Raw genomic sequence first — 25107 nt, 5'->3', positions numbered from 1 at the left:
GTCCAGTTAATTGTTGATACCTCACTCAAAAATGCCAACTGAACTTTATTGCTACACAGAAAAACTGCTACAAATTAGAGAAGAATTTATTCATTAAGACAGAAAGAGTTGTAACTGCAATTATATCCCAAGATCAGGAATGTACTTGCCACATACATAGTTTAAAGAAACACAGAATATACAATCTACAGACTTAATAAGTGCAGTAACTCATTTCCAGCCTTGGTAAGCCTATCACCAATTGAAGAACGTATTGTAAATTTTCATCCTGAGAAAATTTACGGCATCTTCCTTAACAGGTTGAATAAATTTTCCAATAAGAAACCAGTTGATTGCAACATGGAATGTACACAACAAAATAAATTATCAAAAGGGACACATTCCTTAGACCTCACAGAAACACATTGTGGGAGCATGCCAATAGTATGCTGTGTAGCTTTTGGGTCAGAACTATGGAGCCAAATAAAATATAAACTTACTTTTTTTCTGATCCATTTTTTGTGACAGAGATGGATTGGTAGGACTTAATACTGGCAGAGTGGTCATCCTCTCTGTGTTGTTAAAAGAAGCATCTGTAGACCACAGCGTCACCTCCTCTGCAGTGGCAAACAGCCGGGTGTTGTCTTCAGAGCCCTCTGCCAAAGCAGCGTCAGAGGCAGGCTGATGACCAAGCACTGTGGCTTGAGTTGGGGGACCAAAGGAATTTTCCTGGAAAGACTCTCTAAATGTATTTGAGTTCTTGTTCATTTGGTCGATGTGGGATAAAGGCATGGTGGTCCAGGAAGAGGACTGTGTGCTGTGATACACTGTGGGATCAGTCTTGGAACTATTTTCAACCATATTTGGCAAAAGATCATGAGACATTTCAAAGTCGCCATTAGCTGTGAGGCCCTCACTTCCGTTTGAATAAAAACATGTTTTTTCTAACACTCCTGCAATAAAGGAAAAAAAAACACCAAAATTACCATAATCTGGAAGAATAAGTGTTACCAATTTGTTTTGCAAAGTTAATAATAAATATAATGACACAGATTTTAAAAGTATTTTAATTTCTGAATTAAAAGTAAAGACAACTAAATTTAAGAATTCTATCTAGCAACAAAATAACAGGAGCACATAGGATACATAGGGTAAATAGAGAAGCAAATGTTTCCATGAGCTTAAAAAATTCTAATCATATTTATAGTATGTCACTGAATATTTAACAGTTTAAAACTACACAGTGCAATTTCAAAGAGTTCCACCATGCATTCATTCTATCATTATGTTAACAAGACGAACAATGCTATTTTTTTCTCCTTTTAAATTGCATCATCTCTTGTTTTCATAGTACCACCATGCTTACCACCAAATCAATTCTGAAGCTTAAAGAGAACCAATACATTTTAATGTATTTCATATTCATTAATTTTTAAAATGGAAAGAGGTACTGTTTTCTCTATATAAGATTATGTAATTCAACTACCACGGCCAAATATGGGCCCCTGAGTTCTTTGCCATTCTTCTCTGATACTGGATTTTAAATATGCAGTTATTGTCTAAAATATTGTCTGAAATTCAAGGACTGGGCAGGCAGAAATGTTTATTAATCACAGCTACAAGTAACTAAAAATGCAAGAAGAATCCAACTGAAGTACAGTAATTTCACGGTTATAAGCCGCACTTCCAGGTGTCGGCAACTTTTCGTTCTTTGTCCATATATAAACTGCACCAGATTATAAGCTGCACTTTCGTTCGCAGCAAGAATCCACGTGCAACAAAGTAACGAATTAGTAAAGGAATCGCGCAATCGCGGGGTTTACTGGCTCGGTTCGGGGCCGGGCGGGCTCGGTCCCTCTCAGGGCTGCCAACAGGGCCGGGTGGCCCAACTCAGCGCTGCCGCTCGGTGGGGCCGCTTGGGGCTGGCCGGGCACGCTGTCGCTGGCGCCGCTCAGCAGAGCCACCTGGCCAGCTGCCGCTGCCACCAGGCTTGTTCGCTCCTGCCCACCGCCTGCACCGCTGCCGCCGGGCTCGCTCACCCCATCCTACTGCCTGCACCGCCGCCGCTGGGCTCACCCTGGCCCGGCGCTGCTCTGCAGTGCCAGCGGGAGCCCACTTTCCCCCGCGCATGGTGCCGGCAGGAGGGAGTCCGCATGCTTTCCCCCGCGGTGCCGGTGGGAGCCCACTTCCCCAGCCACGCAACAGAGTAACCAATTTGTAACAATTGCGCGATCGTGGGTTTTACTGGCAGGTGCTCAATTCGCATGCTCGGCTTGGCCTGCAGCTTGCACTTCCAGGTTGGGAAATTTCCTAACTTTGTTCATATATTGGCCTATCCTGAGTGTAAGCCACACTTCTGAGTTGGGATCAAAATTTTAGTCAAAATGGTGCAGCTTATAATCATGAAATTACTGTAACTTTGGGCTGGAAAGCTGTATAGGTAAGGGAGAAAAGAAAACTGGAATAGCTGAGAAGGGGCAATGTCAGCATGTTCTTTTTTACTAAGCAACCCTTAACTATAGCAAATGCAAACAGCAAGAAAAACTGGTGAAATTTCTGAAATACAGTGAGTTTCAATGAAATAATTACCATTTGAGGTCTACCATATCCTCATTTATCCAGGTTGGATTATTTTGGCTCCAGTCACTGACTGTGAGTAAATCTTTATGTCTAACTTCTACTGGACAAACCCAGGGGAACTTTATATATATATAATGTTAAGGTTTCTGTTTTTCCACCAGCAGATGTTCATATATCACTGGGGTTTGGAGGAATTCACTGTGAGTATTTTACAGAGGCAACTAAAAATCTCCCACCTGCAAATTACTTAAGCAGCTTTTTTTGTTTGTTTGTTTGAGTCCTCTGGTGAAACTAAATGTTAAGTGTGTTTTCAAAATAGGGACTAGTATTAACATGATTTGCTAAAGTCTAAGGAAGAGTGAGTGGCTGTGCTCAGAAATTGTACTCACTTTAATGTGGCTTTATTTGGATGGCAGATATTTGTGTTCAAAAAAAGTGCTGAATCTCTAGAATTCAGATGCCTACTTTGTTTCAAGTTTCAAACTTAACTGGGGTTTTTTTGCCATTAAAATAAAAGAACTTTTTTAAAAGATTAAAATAATCTTTTAAAACTCCTTTTGGAAAGTGCATAGTATTTTTCCATAATTCAAGAATAGCTTAAGGTAGTTTTTTCACATTGTCTCCTCCTCCCTAGACTCATCTCTTCCACTCAGCACAAAAATAGATAAAGGCTGTAAAACGTTGGTCCCAAAGAGCTATTAATACTGATTTAAAATTAAAGTTAAAATTATTAGCTATTTATGTATCAGTCAGCAGAATAAGAGGCAGTACATCACAGGACAGGTAAACTCTCAAAAGCTGCTTGAAAACTCCCTTTGGTTTAATACAGTGGTCAAATAAATACTGTGAAGAAAAATATTGAGGCTACCCACTGGATTCTATCCTCTTCTCACTCAAACTTACTTCATTCTTTTCTGGAACAACAAATAATAACTATGTCTATCATTGCTGAGGTCATTTGCTTCTTTCACTGAGATCTCCAAATGCTTGTTTGCTTCTTCTACCCATCGTACCAACAACAGCATTTTTTGTTCTATTTTACAGTTTCCTAATGGTAACAGCTTCCCTTAACAGGGGGACCACACAATGAACCTCTTTGACACAAAAGAACTTCCTAATGGTATCATCTGTACTGACAATGAGCAGTATTAAAATTCTTTTTAACATTTTTCTCCTCCAAAATAACATCAGCCTGGCTCAGGTACATCTGCCCTTGAGGGAGGCAGGTGTAGACCTCTGGCATTCCCCACTTGCTAGCACTAGATAACAACTCTGTTTCCACTCAGTATGTAATAGTTTTAGGTCACCTTCCTGAGTCACCTCCTTCTTCCCCCATATCTTCCTCCTGTCCTTTCCTTTTAACCAATGCACCATAGAGAATTTAGGCACTTTATTCCAGGCTGAAGAATCTACTCTCTGTGCCGGGCTCCCACTTGCTTTAATTTTCATCCTTCCCCCCACCCTTCCCCTAAAAATACTATTGTATATCTTAAATCCTAAATTAAGCTTACTGGATATTTTTATAGGACCTATATTTAAGTTTCAAGATGCTTAAGAAAACAGAGTGATGCTTTAAAACAATCAGTTCATTCTTCAGTGAAGATAAATTAATTACTATCAATAAATATTTCCTAACAGATATGCAGCATATACAGAACATGCATTTTATTCATGTATACAGGCACACTATATCCATCTATTCTTCAGGTTTGAGTTCATACAGAGCTGTAGATGGCAAATCATAAGCCAGATAGTTAATTAGTTGAGAAATAGATGTAACTATTTTCTATTTCTGTCTCTAGCTACATCTGGGCATGTCCAGATGACAGAAACATACAGTATGCTGGCTTAGAACATTGTGCTTTAGTACACTGTGCTTAGTACAAAGTAGAGGTACTGTGACCAGACACATTCAATTCAAAGCAACACTTTCCAGCAGTTTTAATGATCATTTTCAGTTGCTGTTCACTTTGGGGAATTAATGTTTTGCTTAAATATGGACAGGTTTTTTAAAATTGACAGTTTACTTAAAAATGGACAGTTAGGAGATCTAAGAAATAGTCACACTGTTCAAGTTAGCAAATTGAGATTCTGGCATTGTAAATTGTGGAAGATTTCTAGCTGTTCAGAGCAGGAAAGCTCAAAAAGACCAAGTTGTTTAAAAGCTAATGAAACAGAGCAAAGCAGCCTAAAAAAGTATGGGTAATGGATAAGGCAGTTGCAAGGGAAACAAAGCACTGGTTCAGTACTACAACTGGTAGCACATAGGAACTGAGATTTCTCCTGCAGGGTCTGTACCCATGACTCTGCACTCCGGAGAAATGGGCACATTACTAATACTATTAAGGTCCCATAGTATACCAAACAATTGCACATCAGCAAAGCTGCAATAGACTGACTCAGTAATAGACTGACTTTCTCTCATACTTTTTCCTTTCTCCCTTTCTTTTTTCTTTCTTTTCTTTCTTTTTTCTTCCTTCCAACCTTCATTCCATTAAATAATTTCTATTATTTCTATACAGTATTTTCACGACTATAAGGCACACCCTTTTGACTAAAATTTTCCCCCGAACCCAGAAGTGCGCCTTATAGTCCAGTGCGCCTTATATGATGGACAAAGTTCAGAAATTTGCCTACCCGGAAGTGAGAGCCACGGGGGGAGCCGGCAGGGCCACGGTTGCCAGGTGGAGGCAAGGCGGAATGGCGGCGAGCATGCCCCGGCCCCGTGCAGGCGGGGTGGCCTCCCCACAGGCATAGCCCAGCCCCGGGGAGGGGGCACGGAGGGGCGGCAGGCATAGCCCGGCCCCGGAGAGGGGGCACGGAGGGGCGGCGGCCACAGCCCGGCCCCGGGGAGGTACCGCTCCTCCCGGGTACAGGCAGGCCCAGGGGCCCATGGCTGCCAGGTTGAGGTGGGGCCTTGGCCAGCAACCGCGCGGGGGGAGTTGGGGGCGGAGCCTCACTGCGAAAAAAAAGTGTGCCCTATAGTCCGGTGTGCCTTATATGATCTACAAAGTTGCGAATTTTGCCTCCTCCCTGGGGGTGCACCTTATATTCCGGTGCACCTTATGGTCGTGAAATTACTGTAATTTCTATTAGCCAATCAATACTATCAACTTACTTCTTACACTGTAAGACTTCATACCAATATTAGAATTCAGTTCCTATCAACCTAAAATGAATGCCGCTTATAGTCAGTGCGGTTTATAATTGTGAAATTACTGTATATTCTATTACACATACTTTGAATGTTCACAGCATTAGTTCATCTAATTCTGGTCATCAAATATATTTGCTTCGAGGCTATCAATACATAGAAAATGAAAGCTGCTGAGAAGAATAGTAAATTTAAAAATGTACAGTAATTTCACGAATACAAGCCGCACCAATTTGACCAAACTTTTGGTGGAAACCCGGAAGTGCGGCCAATATTCCGGGGCGGCTAATACATTAACAAAATTCTAAAAGCTGCCAACACGGAAGTGAGAGCCCGCGGCAGCCCCAAGCCAAGCTGGAGCCCAGCCGGCCCCAGCTGAGGTGGGAAAGCCTGGCAGAGGCGGGGCCAGCAGTGTGGGGGGCGGGCGGCAGAGCCTGAGCCAGCAGGGCGGGGCAGGGGGGCGGCAGAGCCGGGTCAGTAGGGCGGGGGAGCCTGGGAGAACTGGGGCTAGCAGTGCAGGGGAGCATGGCAGAAGCAGGAAGGCCGGCAGGTGGGGCTGCCTGGCAGCGGGGGAAGCCCAGCAGAATCGGGGCCAGCAGCGTGGGGGAGCCCGGCGGTGCGGGGGCCTGCAGTGCCGGCCAGGGCGAGGAAACGCGGCGGCGGTGCAGAAGGGAGGGGGCGGCCGGCGAGCCCGGCGGCGGCGGCGGCGGCAGCCCGCTGGCAGGGCTAGGGAACGCGGCGCGGCGGGCGAGCCGGGCGGCGGCGGCGGCAGCCCGCCGGCAGGGCTAGGGAATGCGGCGCGGCGGGCGAGCCGGGCGGCGGCAGCCCGCCGGCAGGGCTAGGGAACGCAGCAGCAGGGCGGTGCTGACGGGAGAGGGGGGCCAGCGAGCCTGGCGGCAGCTGCAGCGGCTGGCCCGCCGGCAGGGCGAGTACGTAAACAACGCAGCGGCGAGGCGGCCGGCATGCCTGCCAGCGGCGGCAGTGGCTGGCCCGCCGGCAGGGCAAGTACGTAAACAACGCAGCGGCGAGGCGGCCGGCATGCCTGCCAGCGGCGGCAGTGGCTGGCCCGCCGGCAGGGCGAGTACGTAAACAACGCAGCGGCGAGGCGGCCGGCATGCCTGCCAGCGGCGGCAGTGGCTGGCCCGCCGGCAGGGCGAGTACGTAAACAACGCAGCGGCGAGGCGGCCGGCATGCCTGCCAGCGGCGGCAGTGGCTGGCCCGCCGGCAGGGCGAGTACGTAAACAACGCAGCGGCGAGGCGGCCGGCATGCCTGCCAGCGGCGGCAGTGGCTGGCCTGCCGGCAGGGCGAGTACGTAAACAACGCAGCGGCGAGGCGGCCGGCATGCCTGCCAGCAGTGGCAGTGGCTGGCCCGCCGGCAGGGCGAGTACGTAAACGCAGCAGCAGGGCGGTGCTGACGGGAGAGGGGGGCCAGTGAGCCCAGCGGCGGCTGCAGCACCACCCGGCCGGCCCCGTCAGCAACCATGAGCGGGCCGAGCCTTCCTGGCCCCGCCCCGAGCCAGTAAAGCCCGCTATGCCGCGATCCTGTTACTAATTGGCCAATTTGTGAAAGCTGCGCACGGATTCTCGCGACGAACGAAAGTGCGGCTAATATTCGGGGTGCGGCTTATCTATTGACAAAGACAGCAACATTGTCGAGGCACCGGGGGTGCGGCTTATAATCCGTGCGGCTTGTATTCGTGAAACTACTGTAATTCAAAAACTGCTTCTGAAGGGACCTTTGCCAGTTTTAGACTTGGGTTATAACACCAAGCCTTATTCTGTACCCTACTGGAATGACATTGACTTAAGGGTAGATAGTCACGATTTCTGCTACGTAAGTAGGATCAGAACAGGCCCCATTTCCCAGACGATTTCATACATTTTAATGACAGTTTGATACATGCCTGAGAAAGAGATTGAGTAGAGCTGATGTAAATACACCTGCTTTTTTATCTGCTTCCTCACTAAAGAATGATAATCTAGGGCAGAGGATATGAAAGATACAAATGGAATGCTAAACATAAGCAAAGCAAATTTAATGGCTTCATGTTTCCTAATTGCAAGGCTTACTTGATCTTAATCCATTTCAGACTATTCTTAGTTCAGAGATACAATCCAAGACTTACCTGTCAATCATAACTTTCACTAGCTTTGGGGTGTTTTTTACTTCCTTAACTCAAACTAAATGAAAAGAACAGGCCTACAATGTCATGTTGCATATCCTTTATAGACTGAATTGAGAAAACAGATTTAAATTTTCCTGATTTTGACAGTGGTTTTGATACATGTTTAATTTCCTCCTATGCTTGCTAACTGACTGATGTATATTGAAATTGGAAAAAATAGAAAAATAGATTTATTCTGTATATCTGGATGCATTACTCCACGTATTTCAGATGTGCTTCTGAATAGCCTAAGGAAGCTAAAAAAAATAGCACTGAAGGCAATTTTTAAAAACTTTTTTCCTGAAAAAATAATGCTTTAATCTAGTATTACTGTCTTTTTGATTTTGTACTGGAAGTAACTTAATGATATGTCAGCTCCTCTAAAAGTAACAAAGGGAAGATTTTTTAAAAATTCATGGTAATAAATTAGCACTATTTTATTATTAAAAACATGCACAAAAATTTACTTAACAGACTAAGCCATTATGATATCTAATATACCTTCAACCAGTTTCCACAAAACATATATGGGGTTCTGCACTGATACATATTTTGTATGTAGAAGAAATGAGCATAATTCTCCTTAGTTAAACAGTAATATTTTGTATGCTCTTCAGAAAGATTTGTGGCTATTTATAAATTAAATTTCACCTGAAAATAAGAATCAGGTTTGCGTATGAATGTGTGACATAAACAGATCAATATTCCATTCCACTGATAGTGATCTAAAATTACTGTACTTGTAAAATGGTTGCTGGAAACTACATACTCGTAGTTACTACATACTACATATTCTAGATAATGTGTTCCTCAAAAATCTACCTTGAGAAAATCAGAAAATGTTTCCTCATCAGTACTTCAGATATGTTTAAAGGATACAAATTGCAGATGTATTTCTCTGCAACAAACAGTCATTAGGTAGATCAGTTTTTTACGTAGGTGTGCTAACATATGTCTAATGTCCACAATTATATTAGCACTTGAGAATGTGGTCTTAGTCTCTTTAATTTAAAGTGTCTCCTTAATTAAAAATGCACTCACCCACAAAGGTAAGCAGGATCACCAGCAAAAGGATAAGGGCACAGATGCATGGAATCAGTATCAGGAGCAAAAGTCGAAGGAACTTGGCAGAAGCCAGTTTCTGAGAGCAACCATCCCCCATATTATCCTCATCTGTTCCTAAGACCTGAAAAACAAAAATGCAGTTTTATCATGATGGTGACCAACTCCTATGTTTTCAACAGCAATCCTCCCTCCCTACTACACAGCTACATGATTTAAATATATGCTGTCAATGGCTAACAGATTTTTAATGACAACTTGTATGTAAATTTTATTGAACTTTACTCAATATCCACAGACATGGCTTCATTTAAATTTCACAACATTTCTGATGAACTCGATGTTAGATAGGCATTTCATTTTAAAAACTGTAAAATACATAATAAACTTAAGGAATAAGGCCAAATAAAGATTATTTTATAATTCCAATACTAATTATTCATGAGCTCCATGTTTTTGTTTCTTTTATTAAAGAATCAGGATACCATTATAACTTTTGTTTTAAGTGACAAGAGAAGACTTATTATGCACAGTGATGATGTCTGATTTTTTTAGTACTTTATAAAATTATAACTTGCCACAGTATTCTGTAGAGTTATTTCTGTTCTGTGAGTGGAATACAAAAAAATAGAGAAAAATAATTTTCTGAATTCAATTGAGCTGCACAAACTAAAAAAATTCAAACCCTTGCAAAAGCCTAAACATGCATACTATATTTTTTAAACCTAATTCCATTAATACTATGATCTCATATAATGGAGAAATTTAATACTTTTTAAACAGAAACAAAAATAAAATTCCAAAATTAATACTTAATAGCAAGATTGAAACTGTTATGAAGTCAATGTCCCTTTATTTGAAATTGGCCAAAAAATAAAATTTTCCCTGTGATAATGTGAAACTGGATGATAGGTTTATTCATTTCAGACAGTGTCTTCCCAAAGGATGACTAATAGTTTATCCTCTTTGTCAGGAAGATCAATCACATCAAAGTTGCTTGTGTCAGGACACAAGAGTAAAGGCATCCATTACCCTGACAGCCTCTCCCTGAAGAACCTCAAGAGACTGAAGTTCAAATCATAAATAATATTAGTCTTTTAAATGCCAGTCTCTGTGGGTTGTTATCCCTTTGGCTGGCTCTGCTGAACGTGCCTTTCTGTAAAGAGCAGGTCATCAGCCTGACTGGCACAAACCAAAGTTGAACTATTTCTTAAGGAATTGCTGGAAAGGGACTGGATTTATACCACCTCACAACCTCACTGCCCATTTACTGCCTTGAAAGAGAAGACTATAGGCTTAAGTAGGATTTGCAGAATGATTTTCCATCATTCTGCAATATCTCTTGTTCCAGCATCTCACAAAGACTATTTGGAAGGAAATTTTCCTTGCTGATAATAGAATTATCAACTATTCCTGAAACCCCTGGTTACTAGACACTGCAGATCCTTGACAGACAGCAGAAGCTAAGAAAACTGCATTTGTGAAGTTGTATGTATCTTTTCAGACACTGCAAAGCATCACGTCATCTTACCACTTTGAAACTCATCCAGGGCAGTGTCTGTCCCATTTGACTTCTCTTCCTGCTTCCACTGTTCAAAGTAAAGACATTAACACTGAAAATGCACATGGTACTGGTATGGTGTGAGCTGCTAATAGTATCTCACTTGATAATCTTCCTCCTATTCCAGTGATTCAGTCTCAACACAGTCCTACTACTAGATTTATCTAGCAAGCAGGATGGTAAACCTATATATGTTGGATTTATTTGAAAATCTGGAACAGCCAGCTCAGGATGAGAATAAGAGTGTCTGTTGAGTCTGAGTGAGATGACAAGGTCTGTAATGTGATCCTCATTTCCCACAAGAGAAATATAAATAATATTGGAGAGAGTGAATTAGTTGTCAGAATTGTTATTTCTTAATCAGCAGCTTATTCAGAAGTTGTAAATGTTTCAAATAGCTTAATTACTGCCCTTGTCCACCATTGACATCTAAAACATTCAGTCACAGATAAAGTTAAGGAGTTAGGTGAATATTAGGAACTTCAATCCATATGCCATTTAGGCAATACCTGCTCGACTTTCTTCAGTCCACACTTCTCTACCTTTTCATGTAAAAGTATTCAGTGTCTGCCTGGCATTTTGCTTCTAGTGATGCTGGAATCTAGCAGTTTTAGCTGCTGTACTCATAGCAGGCTTCCCTGAATTCCACAACCTGGGTTTGCATAGCCTGTATTAGGCCCCCTTGTGAGTTCTGAGCACAGGTAACAGAGGAATAACACAACTCTCCTATGAACACAAAAAAACACTGCCATAATTACTTCTGAAAGAACAGACAATGGTGCAGCAGATGCAGTGCTCCCACAGGAAACAGGGTAACTGAGTTCAACACCCTCTTTGCCTGAAGCAATTAAAAAATTAGATCTACAACTCAGCAGACTATCACAACCACATGAACAGACTCCTCTTGAATCAGAGCATGCCATGCCTTGAAATAATAATATTCTGTAAAAAATAACCCAGCTCTTCTGGGCCAGGCTACAAGGAGCTACAAGGAGCAGGACCATCACTACACAGCCCAGCGATTAAGGCACTCAGAAGCTGATTCTTAGTTTCTTCAAGACAAGTAAATTTTAGATCAGCTCATTCTTCTGAAGAAATGACACCCCACCAAGATGCACTTTTTGCAAGTCACAAGCAGAAATGTCCAACTCTACCCAGTGTAATACAAAGTAAATTCTGACCCAATGTGAGAAATGGATTTGTAGAGGATTCTGAAAGCCTGACTGAAAGTTCACCCAGTCTTGGACATCTGTATGCAAACTCTGAGATAAGCTATGCTGAGTTAGAAAGGCCATGGAATAGAGAAGACATTGTTGAGAGAAATTGAACTAGAAACAAGTTTCAAACTATGGCCTTGCAAAAAGACCAGATATTTTGAACTAGAAACAAGTTTCAAATGATGGCCTTCCAAAAAGACCAGTTATTTTGGACAATTAGAACTGTGAAAGGGGCATTGTGGCAAGACCACGTGGGGTGAAAGAATAGGTGATTGGTGTTAGGAGTATTAGCACCATTGTGTGGCTGAAAAACATTTATAAGGTATTGTAACCAGGAAAGAACTTGGCTTCTGATAGAATGGTGTAGAGTTTTACATCTCTTATGTTTCACCCTTCAATGAGACTGATAATGGAATAAAATCTTTTAAAATGTCTGTCAGTTGCCCCATCTCTGTAGAGCCAGGATTTTCCAACAACCCATGACTCCATAAAGAGTTTGGCTTAGGAGTAAAAACTTAGCAAGAAAGAACAAAATTTTATTCTCAAATATTTTAAAAAACCTTCAGAAATAATATCCATCATCAGTTTTTGACTCTTACTGTGACAGGGAGGGTGACATTGGATATTCTGGAGGTACATGAGATCTTAATAATCTCAAGTGCAAGTGTTAAACTGAGAGCTGTTGCCACCACTGTTGTACATATGCCTTAGAGTTAACCTAGCAGGAACATTAAATGTGTGCCAGTTAAAAGAATGAACTTCTGGTAATCCTCTCTTTCTGTGAGAAATGTTTTCTGAAGTCTACTGGCATTGTGAATACTACTTACTTTACATAAATGTTCAATACTAAATGAGAACATCCAAATTTTCTTTCTCTGTCCACTCCTGAAAGCAATAATCTCAATCTTTGTATTGACAGCTCACTGTCACAGATTTTAAAACCGGCTGTTGTATCCAAATTTGTTTCCAGTGATTGCTCAAGGAAAGAATGCTGTATTGTTAAAGACATGCTTCTCTAAGCAGCATGACTTGCTTGTTCTGTAGAAAAGCAGAGTAAATATTTACAGGCAACTGAACAGCATGTTGTATTTTTACCTTCTACAGGAAAAAACCTCAGGAAAAAACAATATACCTGTTTAAATCATCATCAGTGACTATGCAAGCATAAACACTATTTTTCCAGTTTCCCAATTTTACCATTTTCCATCACTTGAACATCTACATTAGTTTTTTTCTGTCTATTTCTCTGATGAATAGGAACTAAAACTAGAAATAGTGCTACTGGTTCCTATATCAACAATGAGAATTTAATAAAATGTCCTTTAAAGTGCCCATAAATATTAATGCATTACACCTACCGTTTGTATACTCCCTGATAGTATTTCTTTTCCTCTTACCACCAAATACTGCAATATACAAAGAATACATGCACCAGCTTGAAGTGCTCTAATATGACAATGGTATCTGCATAAACTTCAGACATACTCTATTCTTTCAGTTCTAATAAATAATAAAATAGATGAACAATTAATAGACTAAAGACATAAATAATGGAATCTTCAGATAAAAATGGGCTTATGGAAGGAAACGGGTGCAAAATGCTTATTCCTTGGCTCACTTCAAGCTTCTAGGTTACGGTTGAGAAAAGAAACCAGTCTCCCTCAACTCTCTGCATAGTTAATAGTTTCTCTGACTCATTCTCTGACTGAGGTATCTGGTAGATACATATTTATCTCTCTTTCCAAAGGAAGGACAAGAAGATTTAAAAGCAGAATCTTTGAGGGCCCATTGAAAGAAATCAACCCTAAATGCTAATCATTTCAGCATAAAATAAATTTAGCCAAAATCTACAGCACTGGACTAAAACATATTCTTAATACTTGAAGAACACTGGTGAACGTTCTCTTCCTACTACTGTTGTTAGAAAATTCAATCTAAGAAATATTTTTCTGAATTATATACTATGTACACTATAGTTAGGAAATACAGTGTTTGGTTTTTTAAGGTAAGAAGCCATTTGCTTTTAATACAAACAGGTTTTATATTTAACAAGAATATAGTCAGAAGAGAGGATGGCTAAAAACATCAAATAAGTTCTTCTGACAGCTAAGAACTTTGTCCCTAATGAAATTACATTAACCACTGCTTATCTGAGTGGCATTCTTTCAGTAATGACTGCAATAAAGGAAATAGACTAAAAAGAAATTCTGAACTAATTTCAGGGCAGATTTTTTAAAAATTCTAGGTTTGTCTAGGACTGCTGGATCAGACTGTTCAGCTTATTTTCTGTAACCACAGAGGCAGAAAAAAAGTAAGACTGAAAAGAGTGTGTAGTCCCATTTGACTACAGAAAAACTAAAAATTAATTGGACCAAAATTCACAGTTTATTTTCTGCAAGACATGGAAAGAATCTGATCTCATGGCTGTCATTTCAATAACATGCCTGTCATATTAAAGCAGAGAAATGACAGATTACATTAAGATTTATGGGTGAAAAGTCTATGGTAGCAATTTTCCTTTTAGATACTAGAAGTATCTAAGTTACTAGTCTATAAAACAGCCTGAATCATGATATAACCACTCGACAAAAATATCTCCCACTGTTGTCACCACAGAACAGATGTTCTCCCAATAAAGAAGTATCATTAGGGCTAATTGCCTACTGTCAGTATCTTCTGTGCATGATGGGTCTCTACACAGAAATGCAGAAGACACCTCTTAGATCAGAAGCATTAATACATCTTGAGCAAGCCATACACCAAAGCATTATTTAGTGTTTGTAATGGAAAGAAATGGAAGAACTACCACGAAATGCAGAAGGAATGTCAGGAGGCAGTAAACAGACCTCACAATGCCATTGTTCTCAGAAGTCCTCACAAGTCTTCTTCTGATTTCATCTGCTCTTTTGATGCTGGTCTTAAATCTCTAGAAACTGGACTGACATGACCATATCAGCCATTATAGTTTGGCCATCAAAGGAAGATGGTTCCTACTTGTTATGGCTATAGAGCAAAGGTCGAACATGGAATGTGTGATATTAATATCTGTTCTCCATCTCATTATAAATAAAAATTAGACAACCATTAGACAACATATACAAATCAGTACAAATCAGTCTTCAAAATTTGAATTAGAAAACAGGGAGAAAAGGAGGATACTTGTCTTTACTAGAGAACAATAGTAATCATTTTTAAATACCAATATGTTACAATCCCTTCATTTTCAAAAAGAAGTGCTGCTGAATAATGATTCTATTTTGGCATAGATGTTAATTGTTTACATATTTACTCATATATTGTACATATTCACAATTATTTATAATTTCACTGATGTAAACTTACAACTACTGTGGGGATACCTCCCACATTTACAATGGAACTTTGTTGAATTCTCAAGAATGTTCAGATTAGGAAATAGTACAACTGATGGCAACCTTACTACAATTGTAAGTTCTCTCTTCTTTATTACTCACAGCTGGTGGCAAAGATGTGTGACTTTGCCCTGCCGCATAAGACGAGCAAGGTTCAGTAAACATATGGAAGACAGCAAAGGTTTTTTTAAAAAACTGAAGTGTGTATGAAAGGCATTAATTTTGAGGATTAGACTATGGTTAGCATTATCTGATATTTCCCAGTGCCAGAACACGAACATCCATTCAGCCCACTTCAGCAAGCAGTGGGAAATTGTTCAGGGGGAAGTACTCTTCAACTAATGCAAAATTCATGCTCTAGGGGTTATTAATTTTCTTTAAGTTGCTACAGCTTGCAAAAGTTACTCATGAAAGTTTCCACAGTGCTGTGCTGTTTTTCTGAACACACAGACTATTCTAATGCTTTCCTGACTACCCAGATGTTCATTGCATTGAGCTAAGCACACTGAACAGCGATGGCAAGCCTCTGGCTACACATTGCTGAGAAGCACAACTCAGCAAGCAGGGAGTAACATGGTACCCTCTTCAGGTTCCTGCCTTGCTGGGAATTCAAGGAGCAGATGTCTTCAGAAGAGCCACTAGCACCACAAAGGCAAACTGAAAACCATTTTAAAAATGCATAGAAAAATCTTCAGTGGTCTACTTTCTGACCGCTAGAAAAAAAATTTGGGAAAGAAACAAAAACATTTTGAGGGGATGGAGGGATACTTTTAGAGGAAAACCTCCTCTTGAAAGAATCTTTCAAGCCTGGAAAACTAGAAGGGGCAAAAAGAAATCCTGCCTGTCCTGCAGCTCACATTCAGTTTATCAGTCACCCACTGCCTGTGCAGCAGCCCCACCAGAAGCCCCATCCCACACAAGGTAGTTAGAGCTCATAACTGGACATACCTTTTTCCTGTTAATACCTCATCAGTAGGCTTAACCCTCTATGCCATGTCTATGATTATGCAGTTGCTTAACCTATTTAAAATCAGTAGTTTTCAATTACATTAACTGGATGGTAAACTAGAATGTAAGCTAGAAAATTGCAGGAATCTTCTTAGAAGCATTTGTCTCTTTACCTTTCATGCATTTTTAATTATTTTTTCATTAAAATGCATAATTATTCTTCAACTATAAGCATCTGCCTTGAAGAAATTAAAATTTAGGATTTGAATGTATAATGTTAACTTTACTGGTTTTTTCTGAATTGTGAATAAGAAACATACTAACCCTTAGACCAAAGATAATGCCAACAGCAATATTAATCAAAGGAAAGGACATGATTTAGTGTCAAAGAAAAGTCTTATCTGTTCAGCATAGCTGGATTTTTATTTGATGTCCTCCCAAAGATGAAAATGGGTTTACACAATGTCACAAAGGTCAATAACCTACTACCTAAAAAATTTAGAGGTGACTCATTCATTTTTCAGTAGGATATCACTTTGTTCAGAAACATGTCAACTTTGAACATTTTGCTTCAGCAAAAGAAAATAAAGAAAGAGAAGGATATTTTTTGAAACTACTAGGACATTGTGACAGAAATAACTGGAGAGACTAAAGATTAAACCTATTCAATACTGTTGAACTTACAAAAAAAAAGTAAGCTGATACAGAAAACTCAAGATTAAGTGGGTTAACAAGGCACTTGCATTGGTGTATATATAAATACTAAAGTTCTACAGATCACATAAAGATTTATGGGATAAAAACATCCATATAAGTCACTGAAACAGTAACAATCTGATTATTTTGTCAAGTAAGAAAAATTATACTGTATTTATGGCTGGGAGTATTCAATTTGTCATCCCTAGAACAGATGCCGGGATTCCTTCCATTCACATTTTGCTTGGAAAACTCCAAGAGTCCTAGAATAATCCTATCTATGATAAAGACAAAGCAAATGGAAACCATCTGGATTCTCAAACCATCCAGACTACCATCAATGCTACTTCATATCTCTCACTTTATAGAGAAAAGGATTTAACAACATTTAAACACATTCAATCATCATTTGAGACTTCCTTTCCAGGCTCGTCTACATGCACTACAACTTATTTAAGCTAACGCCCTTAAAATGGCTGAGTGGGGATAAAACAAAGCTTAAGAAAAGGCATTTACTACTTACTTCTTCTGTTACCTAGTTGCTGCATATCAAAAAGCAATGTGAGAAAAAAAAAAGTGAAGAAAGATAGTTGCTTACTCTACAGTTCCTAATATTCCTTTCAGATATATTATCCATTTAGACAATATTTGTACATGCACAGAACTAGCATCTTTCAAACAATAAGGTATCTCTCATCAATATCTGTCCCTCAATACTGTGTCATGGCAAAAATGCACAGGTTGTTAAGACAAGGTGGGCTCAGCTATCTGTGTTTCTTCCTGGAGATGTGAAAATGCAGGAGGCTGAGAAGAGCCTGAGAAATGTAGCATGTGTTGGCTTTTATAATCTCCAGGTGTCTGAAACAGGACAACTTTAATACAGGCAAAATAGTCCACCCAGCAAAAAAGCTGACAGCAAAAGCAGCAGCAATGAAAGACATCTCCATGTCACTCCACTGTCCCACAGAAGTCTGGAGAAAACATAATTGTGTACTACAGCTATATGCTGTACTATTACATGAATGCAGAGCTGCAGGACTCAGAGGTGAGGGATGGAAAACTCCTCAATGCTACTGACCAGTGGTTTTATTTCCACAAGAAAAGACCTGACTGCTTTCTGAAATCTAGTGAGATGAACATGCAAGGGGCACATATTCTCATTGCTTCACTCAGAGGCAGAAAAGGGGGGAAATGAGAGTCTCTTTCCTTAGGAAATGCTTCCTGAGTCTTTGATGTTATCAAGTAACTTTCAATAATATTAGAGTGACAGTATAGGCTTTTTGAAACTAGGAGTTCTTTGAGGTGATGAACAGTAATAGGAATTGCTCTGGGCGGTTACTACTAGTGCTAAATCATTGCCAAGTGAAATCTCTCTCTGGCATCAAACAAATCAGTTCTGAAAGGTTCTAGCACATTATTTTCTAAAACACTGTATTCTGTATATGGCAGAACTGAGTGTTACAGGTTTAGGAAGGGAAGAAGGGAAAGACAGACTTTGACAATCACTGACCAGTCAGTCCCAAAGCAAGAGCACCATGCACTGAATATTGGAATCTCCCTGAACTACAACACATGAATTGGAGTAGATGAAATCTGATGCAGTCCCAAAAAAAAAAAGAAACTCTACCTTCACTTTCTTTCCCTTAAAGGACTAGGTGAAGATTAATTAAATGTTCAATATACAAAATACTTCTTTTGCAAGAAAAAGTTAACCTTGGAATTCTGGAATAGCAATAGCTTACAGGAGCACCTGCAGTGATGCAAGTGACTTGCAAATGATACAAGCCCTGACAGTCTTTTTTCCCTCACAGACTTACAGGAGCTGTCCCCCAGGGGCAGCACTTGAACCATCACAGCATAAACCTCACCATTCAAAAACAGCTCTGTCAGTATCTGATTTTCAGCCTCAATTCACTTTCTAGAGGTCAACATGCTAACAAGCTACCTTATGCTGGAAAAAACTCAAAAAAAAAAATCGGAAAACTGTAAACTGTAGATGCAAAGGTTCCACTCTAAAGACAGAAATGATGAATTCTGGCTGGATTATTTTCATCCCTTCATGCTTTGGGAATAGGGGAAGAGGGACAGGGAAACAGATAATCACAGATGCAACACTGCTACTCTGGTTAGTACCCTGGCCATCACTTCCATCCTGACTACATGGACATCCATGTAGGTGGCAAACTGCTGGCACTGGGGGGACTGCAAGGTTGGCCTCCTTGAGAAGAGAGTGGGAGTATCTGTGCCCCACCACCACCCCTGGAGTCAGCTGTGCCCCCACTGGCACTGAGGGCCAAGAACTGTGACATGGATGCACCAGGACAAGGCATAGCAGCACCAGACAGCATCTTCTGGTGTCTGTGTGTGGCTTTAACCACCAGATATTCAAGTTTCACAAGTGAAATGACCAGAAATAATATATGCACAATTTTGCTGCAAGCATTGCTTTAAATTATAATGGCTTGAAACCATAGCCAAGGAGTGCCTATCCCTTAAGGGGAGCAGTTGTCTGCACAAGGTGGGCACAGAATGGAAACTAATTCAGACTTCAGATCAGCAACATTCTCACCTCTTTTTGAAATGACAAGCTCTTACTTGACAGTCATGTCATTATTATTTTTACATTTAGGATATTAAACCATTATTCGCATTTCTTTCATCTTTGCTGGTTAGAAAGGCAAGCTGGAATTAAAAACGCTACTTGGAACTATCTGTTCCACAGCAGAAATTAATTCTGCTTCCATCTGACAGCGAAAAAAGCATTCACCACTGGGGCACTGAAGTGCCCATGGATTCGGGAGCAGGGGAGAGCTCTCGGCGCTGATGAGAGCCGGGGCCAGTGCGGCACCGAGAGCCGGGACCTGCCGGCGGGGCTCCCCGGCCGCTCTATTTTTACTGCGGTATGTTTTGCATTCAGACTTTCCACTGCAGGCGGCCCGGGTCAGGGGATCCGCTCTGCCGGGGGAATCTGACAGGTCAGCTCAGCCAGAGTTATTTATAGAGGGCGGGGGAAGAGGGAAAGGATGCGATCGGCATCGTATTCTTCTGCCGCGGGGCTGCGGATTGGGAGAGGCACCCACGAGCAGCCGGGCAAGCCGGGAGAGGGGACATCCCGCTGGACACGGGGACATCCCGCTGGACACCGAGGCTGCTGCCCGAAGGGACAGAGCTCGGGCACTCTTCCTTCCCTCTTTCCCCCCACTCTAACTCTCGCAGCCCCCCGGGGAGTGAGGGCCACCCCACGCACATGCCGGTGCCACAATCACAGGTCACAGCAAGTGGAGGGGGAGCTCCCAGCCCTGGCACCCGCAGCGAGGCTCAGCACAGTTCCAGGTGAAACTGCACTCTCTCACGAGACAAAACTCACTGCGGAGCACCAAGAGAATTAAAAATTCAGAGTAATGAGTAGTCAGGTTGGAGCTATCTGCGTACTGTCTTCAGTCACTGTTCTGAGTGTGAAGACCTTTACGGGGGGGGGTCAAGCTTTCTCCGACTATGACAATCCATCACTTCACAGCAGGTTATCACCTACCCTTCTCTCCTGGCACTGGAGAACTGTATGTACCCAGCCTGCCACTTATGAGGTCCATTTCTTACCAGTAGAGAAAGAAACTGGGACAGACTACAAGCATCAGTATTGCAAACTGTAACCAGACTGCTCCCCTCAACCCCTGCTGCTCACTTAGCTGCTTCATCCTGAAGGCATTTAAATATCAGGAGGTGTCTGGCAGCCACATTTGGAAGAGCCTAAGCTGCATGTGCAAGGCTAAAACTGCCCTGTGCAAGTGCCTGACATCCGCCCCTGCCAAACCCTGGCTGGCATTCAGAAACAAGACATTCATCTGGCCTTGTAAGCATTTGCTAAGGATACCTGACACGCTGACAGGACTCTTCCCACACAATGTAGCTATAACCACCATCTTTTAAAGTCTGGCCACACTAGGAGATAGTGTCATTGTATGTAACTGCCTAACTGCATGGTCTGTTCAGCCTGAAAGCAGATGACGTGGTACCCAGGGCCTCCTGGTGCAAGTGAGGTCAAAGCCACAGCTCCTACCCCTTAAAGAAATGCCAGTAGTGCTTACATTGTGTCTCTTGGACTAGGATGACCTGAATCTGCTGTGCCTCAGCATGGCAAAGATTCACAGAGCTCAAACACCCACTTAGCCACCCTACTCGAAGTGTTGTCTTCCTGCTTGTGTACAACGAGTTTGTTTATGGTTCAGCATTTGTTGGTTAGAGCAGTTGAGCAAGAGCTCCTGGGTTTCTTTGCCAGATATAGCCAACCCAGCATTCCCCTGCCTGTTCCACCTTCAAGGACCATTCCTGAAAGGAGCATTCTTCTTCTGACAAATGAGATTTCTGTCTAGGTGCTTATCCACCTCAGCCTCTGCACACATTCCTTGTCTGGCTATGTGAGTAATGACAAGAAATTATGTGTCTGGCAATATATGGACTTAATATAATGCCAGGACAGTAATGTTCCTCAAGGGAGCTGAGTGCTAAGACCTAAACATGCATATCAGCTTAGCAGGAAAAGGAAAATTTTTAAAAAGGGCAACTCCTACATTCAAGCAAACCCATATTTAAAAATAATTACTGGCACTGTTAACAGTCCTGGATTTCACTTGTATCTGCAGACATCATCTAATACACAATTAACAGACAAAAATAACAGATACATATAAAATTGCCCTGTGCACATTTTATAGAACACCTCCAATCATGACACATTTCAAACCATCTACATACAGTACTTTAATTCACTGGACACTCAAGTTATCTCAGTTGTGGAAAGGAAGTGAATGTTGTCTTCAGTATTTTATAGTTCCAGCTCCAAAAGACTCAGGAAAAACAGTATTTTGTCCTGATGGCCTCATAAGATACTAAGAGCAAACCCCTCTAAAATGAGAAAGCATGCTGTGCTGACTGGCTCACCGACACAAGAGCCTTCTCGGGAAAATAAGTGCTGGTGGTTTCCTTCAAAATGCATGCTGAGTGAGGATTATATGTAGGGTTGGATCTTCACAAATGGCCTTTGGAGGAGGGAAAAAAAATTATGAACATGTAATTTCTAAAAGAGGTTTGAACACTGTTTAGGATACCCTTGTTCACCTGAAAGATTCCCCATCCTTCATCAGAGTACAGATGTCCAAAGTCCTCTGCGATGCCACTAGCTTTTGTAAGGACATGGGTAGAGCAGTTCTCCAATTTCTTGTGTTACAACTGTTTAGTTGTTTGGACTATCTCAGTGATGCATTCATTCATCTATGTGCCACAGTACCCAAGCAGCTCTTAACAGAGATCTCCAGCTAGAGAATCCATTACAAAAACAAACAAAAGAATTTAATCCTGCTGACTGGTCCATCTTTTAGGAATGCAGGAAGGGTGTACATAGCCATATGGAAAAATCCACTGCCATATTCTTATTGCTGAAAGCCAAAACTTCCCAAGAGATCCCGTGAATGCATTAGAAGCCCTAGATATTTCATTTCACTTCAGAATTTCATTGTCTCAACCAGACTCGTAGTAATTTAAGTTAATTAATTAATCGCCTGACATGAAATGCATCCAAGCATTCTGCATTTTAGATCAAGTGGAGCAATGACACTACTCAAGTATATAGCCGGGTTTATACACTCGTGAAACCCCTGCTGTGCCATTTCGGTGTGACAGCGGGGGAAGCTCCATCGCCCTCTCCACAAGTGCCACGCATCAGTCTCAGCACCCCTGCGCGGCCCTGGCCGGTCTCTGCCGGCGGCGGAGCGCGCGCGGGCAGCCGGTCCCTCCCTGCAAGCGCTCCCGCTCTCCCGCCTGGGCTCCGCACCGGCCCCGCTGTAGGGCTGCGGGCCCCGCCGCGCTGCCACTCTGGCAGCGCCACCGCGTCCCGACAATGGGGACAGCCGCGACACTGGGGACACACCTGCGCCCCGGCCGGCCGAGGGAAGGGCAGGCTGAGGGGGCCCACCCTGCCAGTTCGCACTAGCCCAGCAGCCACCTCCTGCAAGTTCCCTCTCGCCCTCTCTTATGCAGCCTCTCCCAGAAGGGCAGACCCCCTCATCCCTCCCCACACGTGTGTGCTGGGAGGCTGCCCGCACCCGCGCTATCCCCTTCGGACACCTGCAGTCACATAGACTGGCTCTCCCTGGAGGGATTAAGTGCCCACTCCTGTATAGGATAACCTCTTTCCGTGGGTGGTAGCGGCAGCGGTACCATCCCGCCGGACAGCGGTGGGCTGGCTCCCTGCACCCGACCCCAGGGTGCACCGACCTAAGGGTACAGCCAGCTCCCGCTGATGCCGGGGGACAACTACCGCGCCGGGGTCACGGTGCATCGGCTCCTCGGGAGCCCGGCCGCTGATGGAGCGGCCAGGACAGCCCCGCCAGAGGTAAAGCCCAAACTTTGCTCCTGCGGATCCTGGCCGGACCTGTTGTCGTCGGGTTCGGCCAACTCCTCCCCGCTCCTTCCAGGGCAGAGCATTTACCGGGCACAGCAGCCCCGCTGATCTTCGGCGCTCGGTGAGAAAACCGGGGCAAGGGCGTCGCTCGGCTCTCCTACAGCGAGCCTTGGCTGCGGCTCACCTGCATCCCGCGCCTCTGAACGGCCGTCCCCAGCGCATCCCCGCAAGTTTCCACACAAGAGCGCTCCGGGACGGCCCCATGGCAGCAGGTGGGGCGCAGGCGGTCACTTGTCCCCGGCCGTCCGTCCGTCCCCCCAGGCCGCGCCTCCGGGGGACACGGCCCCGTCCCTGCCTGCGAGCCACGGGTCCGCTCTCGCTACAACAGCTCGGCGGGCTCGGAGAGGGGGTTGCCCCTTCTTCGCTTGCCCGACAACCCGCCGCTCAGCCCCGCGGCGGCAGCGCAGGCTGTGCGCCACGCACTGCAATTGCTCGCTGGGCCGGCCCGCTGGCCCCTGAGCGCGCTGCCCCCGCCCGCAGCCCGGGGGTCGCCAAGCGGCCGAGCCAGCGCCCGCCCAGCCCCCGGTTCCAGGCGGCCCCCTGGAGAAGGGGAGCGCCCCGAGGTTCGCCTTACCCGGCTGGCGGAGAGGACCTGCCGGTAGCGCTCCTCCTCCGTAGGCAGGGCAGGGAACTGTTGCGTGGAGAGCATGCTGTGGCTGCTGCTGACCCCTCTCCACTTTGGCCGCCCCTTCACCCTTCTCTACCTCGCTCTCTAACGAACTGCGTACACCCTCCTCCCGCACAGACACACTTGCGGGGAGGGCTTCGCATTTTGTCTGCTCTGCAGACTCCCCCTCCCCGTTCCTCCACCCAATAATAATAAACCTCCGCGAGAAAGAGCCACATCCCCACCCCTTTCGCACACAAGGCTCTACCCCTTAGGGACAAGCTGAGAGACAGCCCACTTGCTAATTTCGCCCTAAAGCTGTCCCCCAGGGAGGGCGGATGGAGTGGGCACAGCCTTTGAGCCCCCCCCCCTCCCCCCCATCCGGTAAAGGGACGCCTCGTCACGGTGCGAAGGGCTTGAGGTAGCAAGACCAGCCTGAGTCAGTGATGATGTAAGGGGCCAGAATCCGCGGAGCTCGCCCCTCACACCCCTTACCCTGGCTCACCGGGGCTCCGCCGCGCCCTGGCCCCCGGGCCGCCCGGACGCGCACTTGCGGCTGAAGCGATCCGGAGCCAGTCCAGCGCACGGACCTGCAAGCGCTCTCGGCCCACCGAGTCGACGCACGGAGTTCAGAGCGGAGCTTAGCAAGCATGGCCAAACTCCTAGGTTCCTTCCTTCATCCGCGGTTCCCGGGTGGACTTCCCTGCACTTTATTTTACGTTACGGTCAGGCAAAGGCTTTCCTTTCAGCCCGGGGACGGAGAGTTTCGCTCCTGCAGGGACTGCAACGCTTCCTCTGTGGCACAGAGGCTGGCTGTCGCAGCCCAGCCTCTAAGGCTCCAAAGAGAGCTGAAAGGCGCTGGCACCACAGAAGCGGAGGGGAAGGAGCTCCGGCAGGAGGAACTCACGGAGCCAACGAGAGGTTTCCCCAGCTTCTTCCCCGCAGGAAGGCTCCGGTCCTAGCCCCCGACAAGCCTGCCGTGCCCCGTCCCGGCCTTGCGAGGAAGCGCTACGCAGAACAGCGGCAACCCGACGATGTCATCCCTTTTACTCGCGCCGGTCCTGGTCCTGACCGGCCCCAAAGATCTGGAGCTGGAGGGATGTTGTTGCATATCTGTTGAAGCAAAGTTCTTATGCCAAAAGCCAAGTGCCGCCTGAAGCTGCAAATGACAGAGCAAATGTCCTACCCCCATGAGATAACAGCTTTCAAGACCTGCATTTAATCTATTTGTCCCCTTGCCCTGTATTTGTATTCAAAGATGTCAAGTCTGATTGAAGCCCCGATCTGTGCACACAACAGAGCTCACCAA

General features: G+C 44.0%; 1 protein-coding gene across 1 annotated transcript in view; it reads right to left on the bottom strand.

The window, feature by feature from the left end:
- CORIN (corin, serine peptidase) overlaps positions 1-23903 on the bottom strand; it is a 129027-nt gene extending 105124 nt beyond the window's left edge. The window contains exons 1-3 of the mRNA XM_033060864.1: positions 23766-23903; positions 8921-9065; positions 480-932 (exon numbers count right to left, since the gene is read on the bottom strand). Coding sequence (XP_032916755.1) covers positions 480-932; positions 8921-9065; positions 23766-23840 — 673 coding nt within the window. The 5' untranslated portion in view covers positions 23841-23903. The remainder of the gene's footprint in view (positions 1-479; positions 933-8920; positions 9066-23765) is intronic.
- Between the last annotated feature and the right edge of the window lie 1204 nt (positions 23904-25107).

Source organism: Catharus ustulatus, chromosome 5, assembly GCF_009819885.2.
Source record: "Catharus ustulatus isolate bCatUst1 chromosome 5, bCatUst1.pri.v2, whole genome shotgun sequence".
Taxonomy (NCBI): domain Eukaryota; kingdom Metazoa; phylum Chordata; class Aves; order Passeriformes; family Turdidae; genus Catharus; species Catharus ustulatus.
The sequence above is the reverse complement of the archived record's forward strand: the minus strand, read 5'-3'. Positions and strand labels throughout refer to the sequence as shown.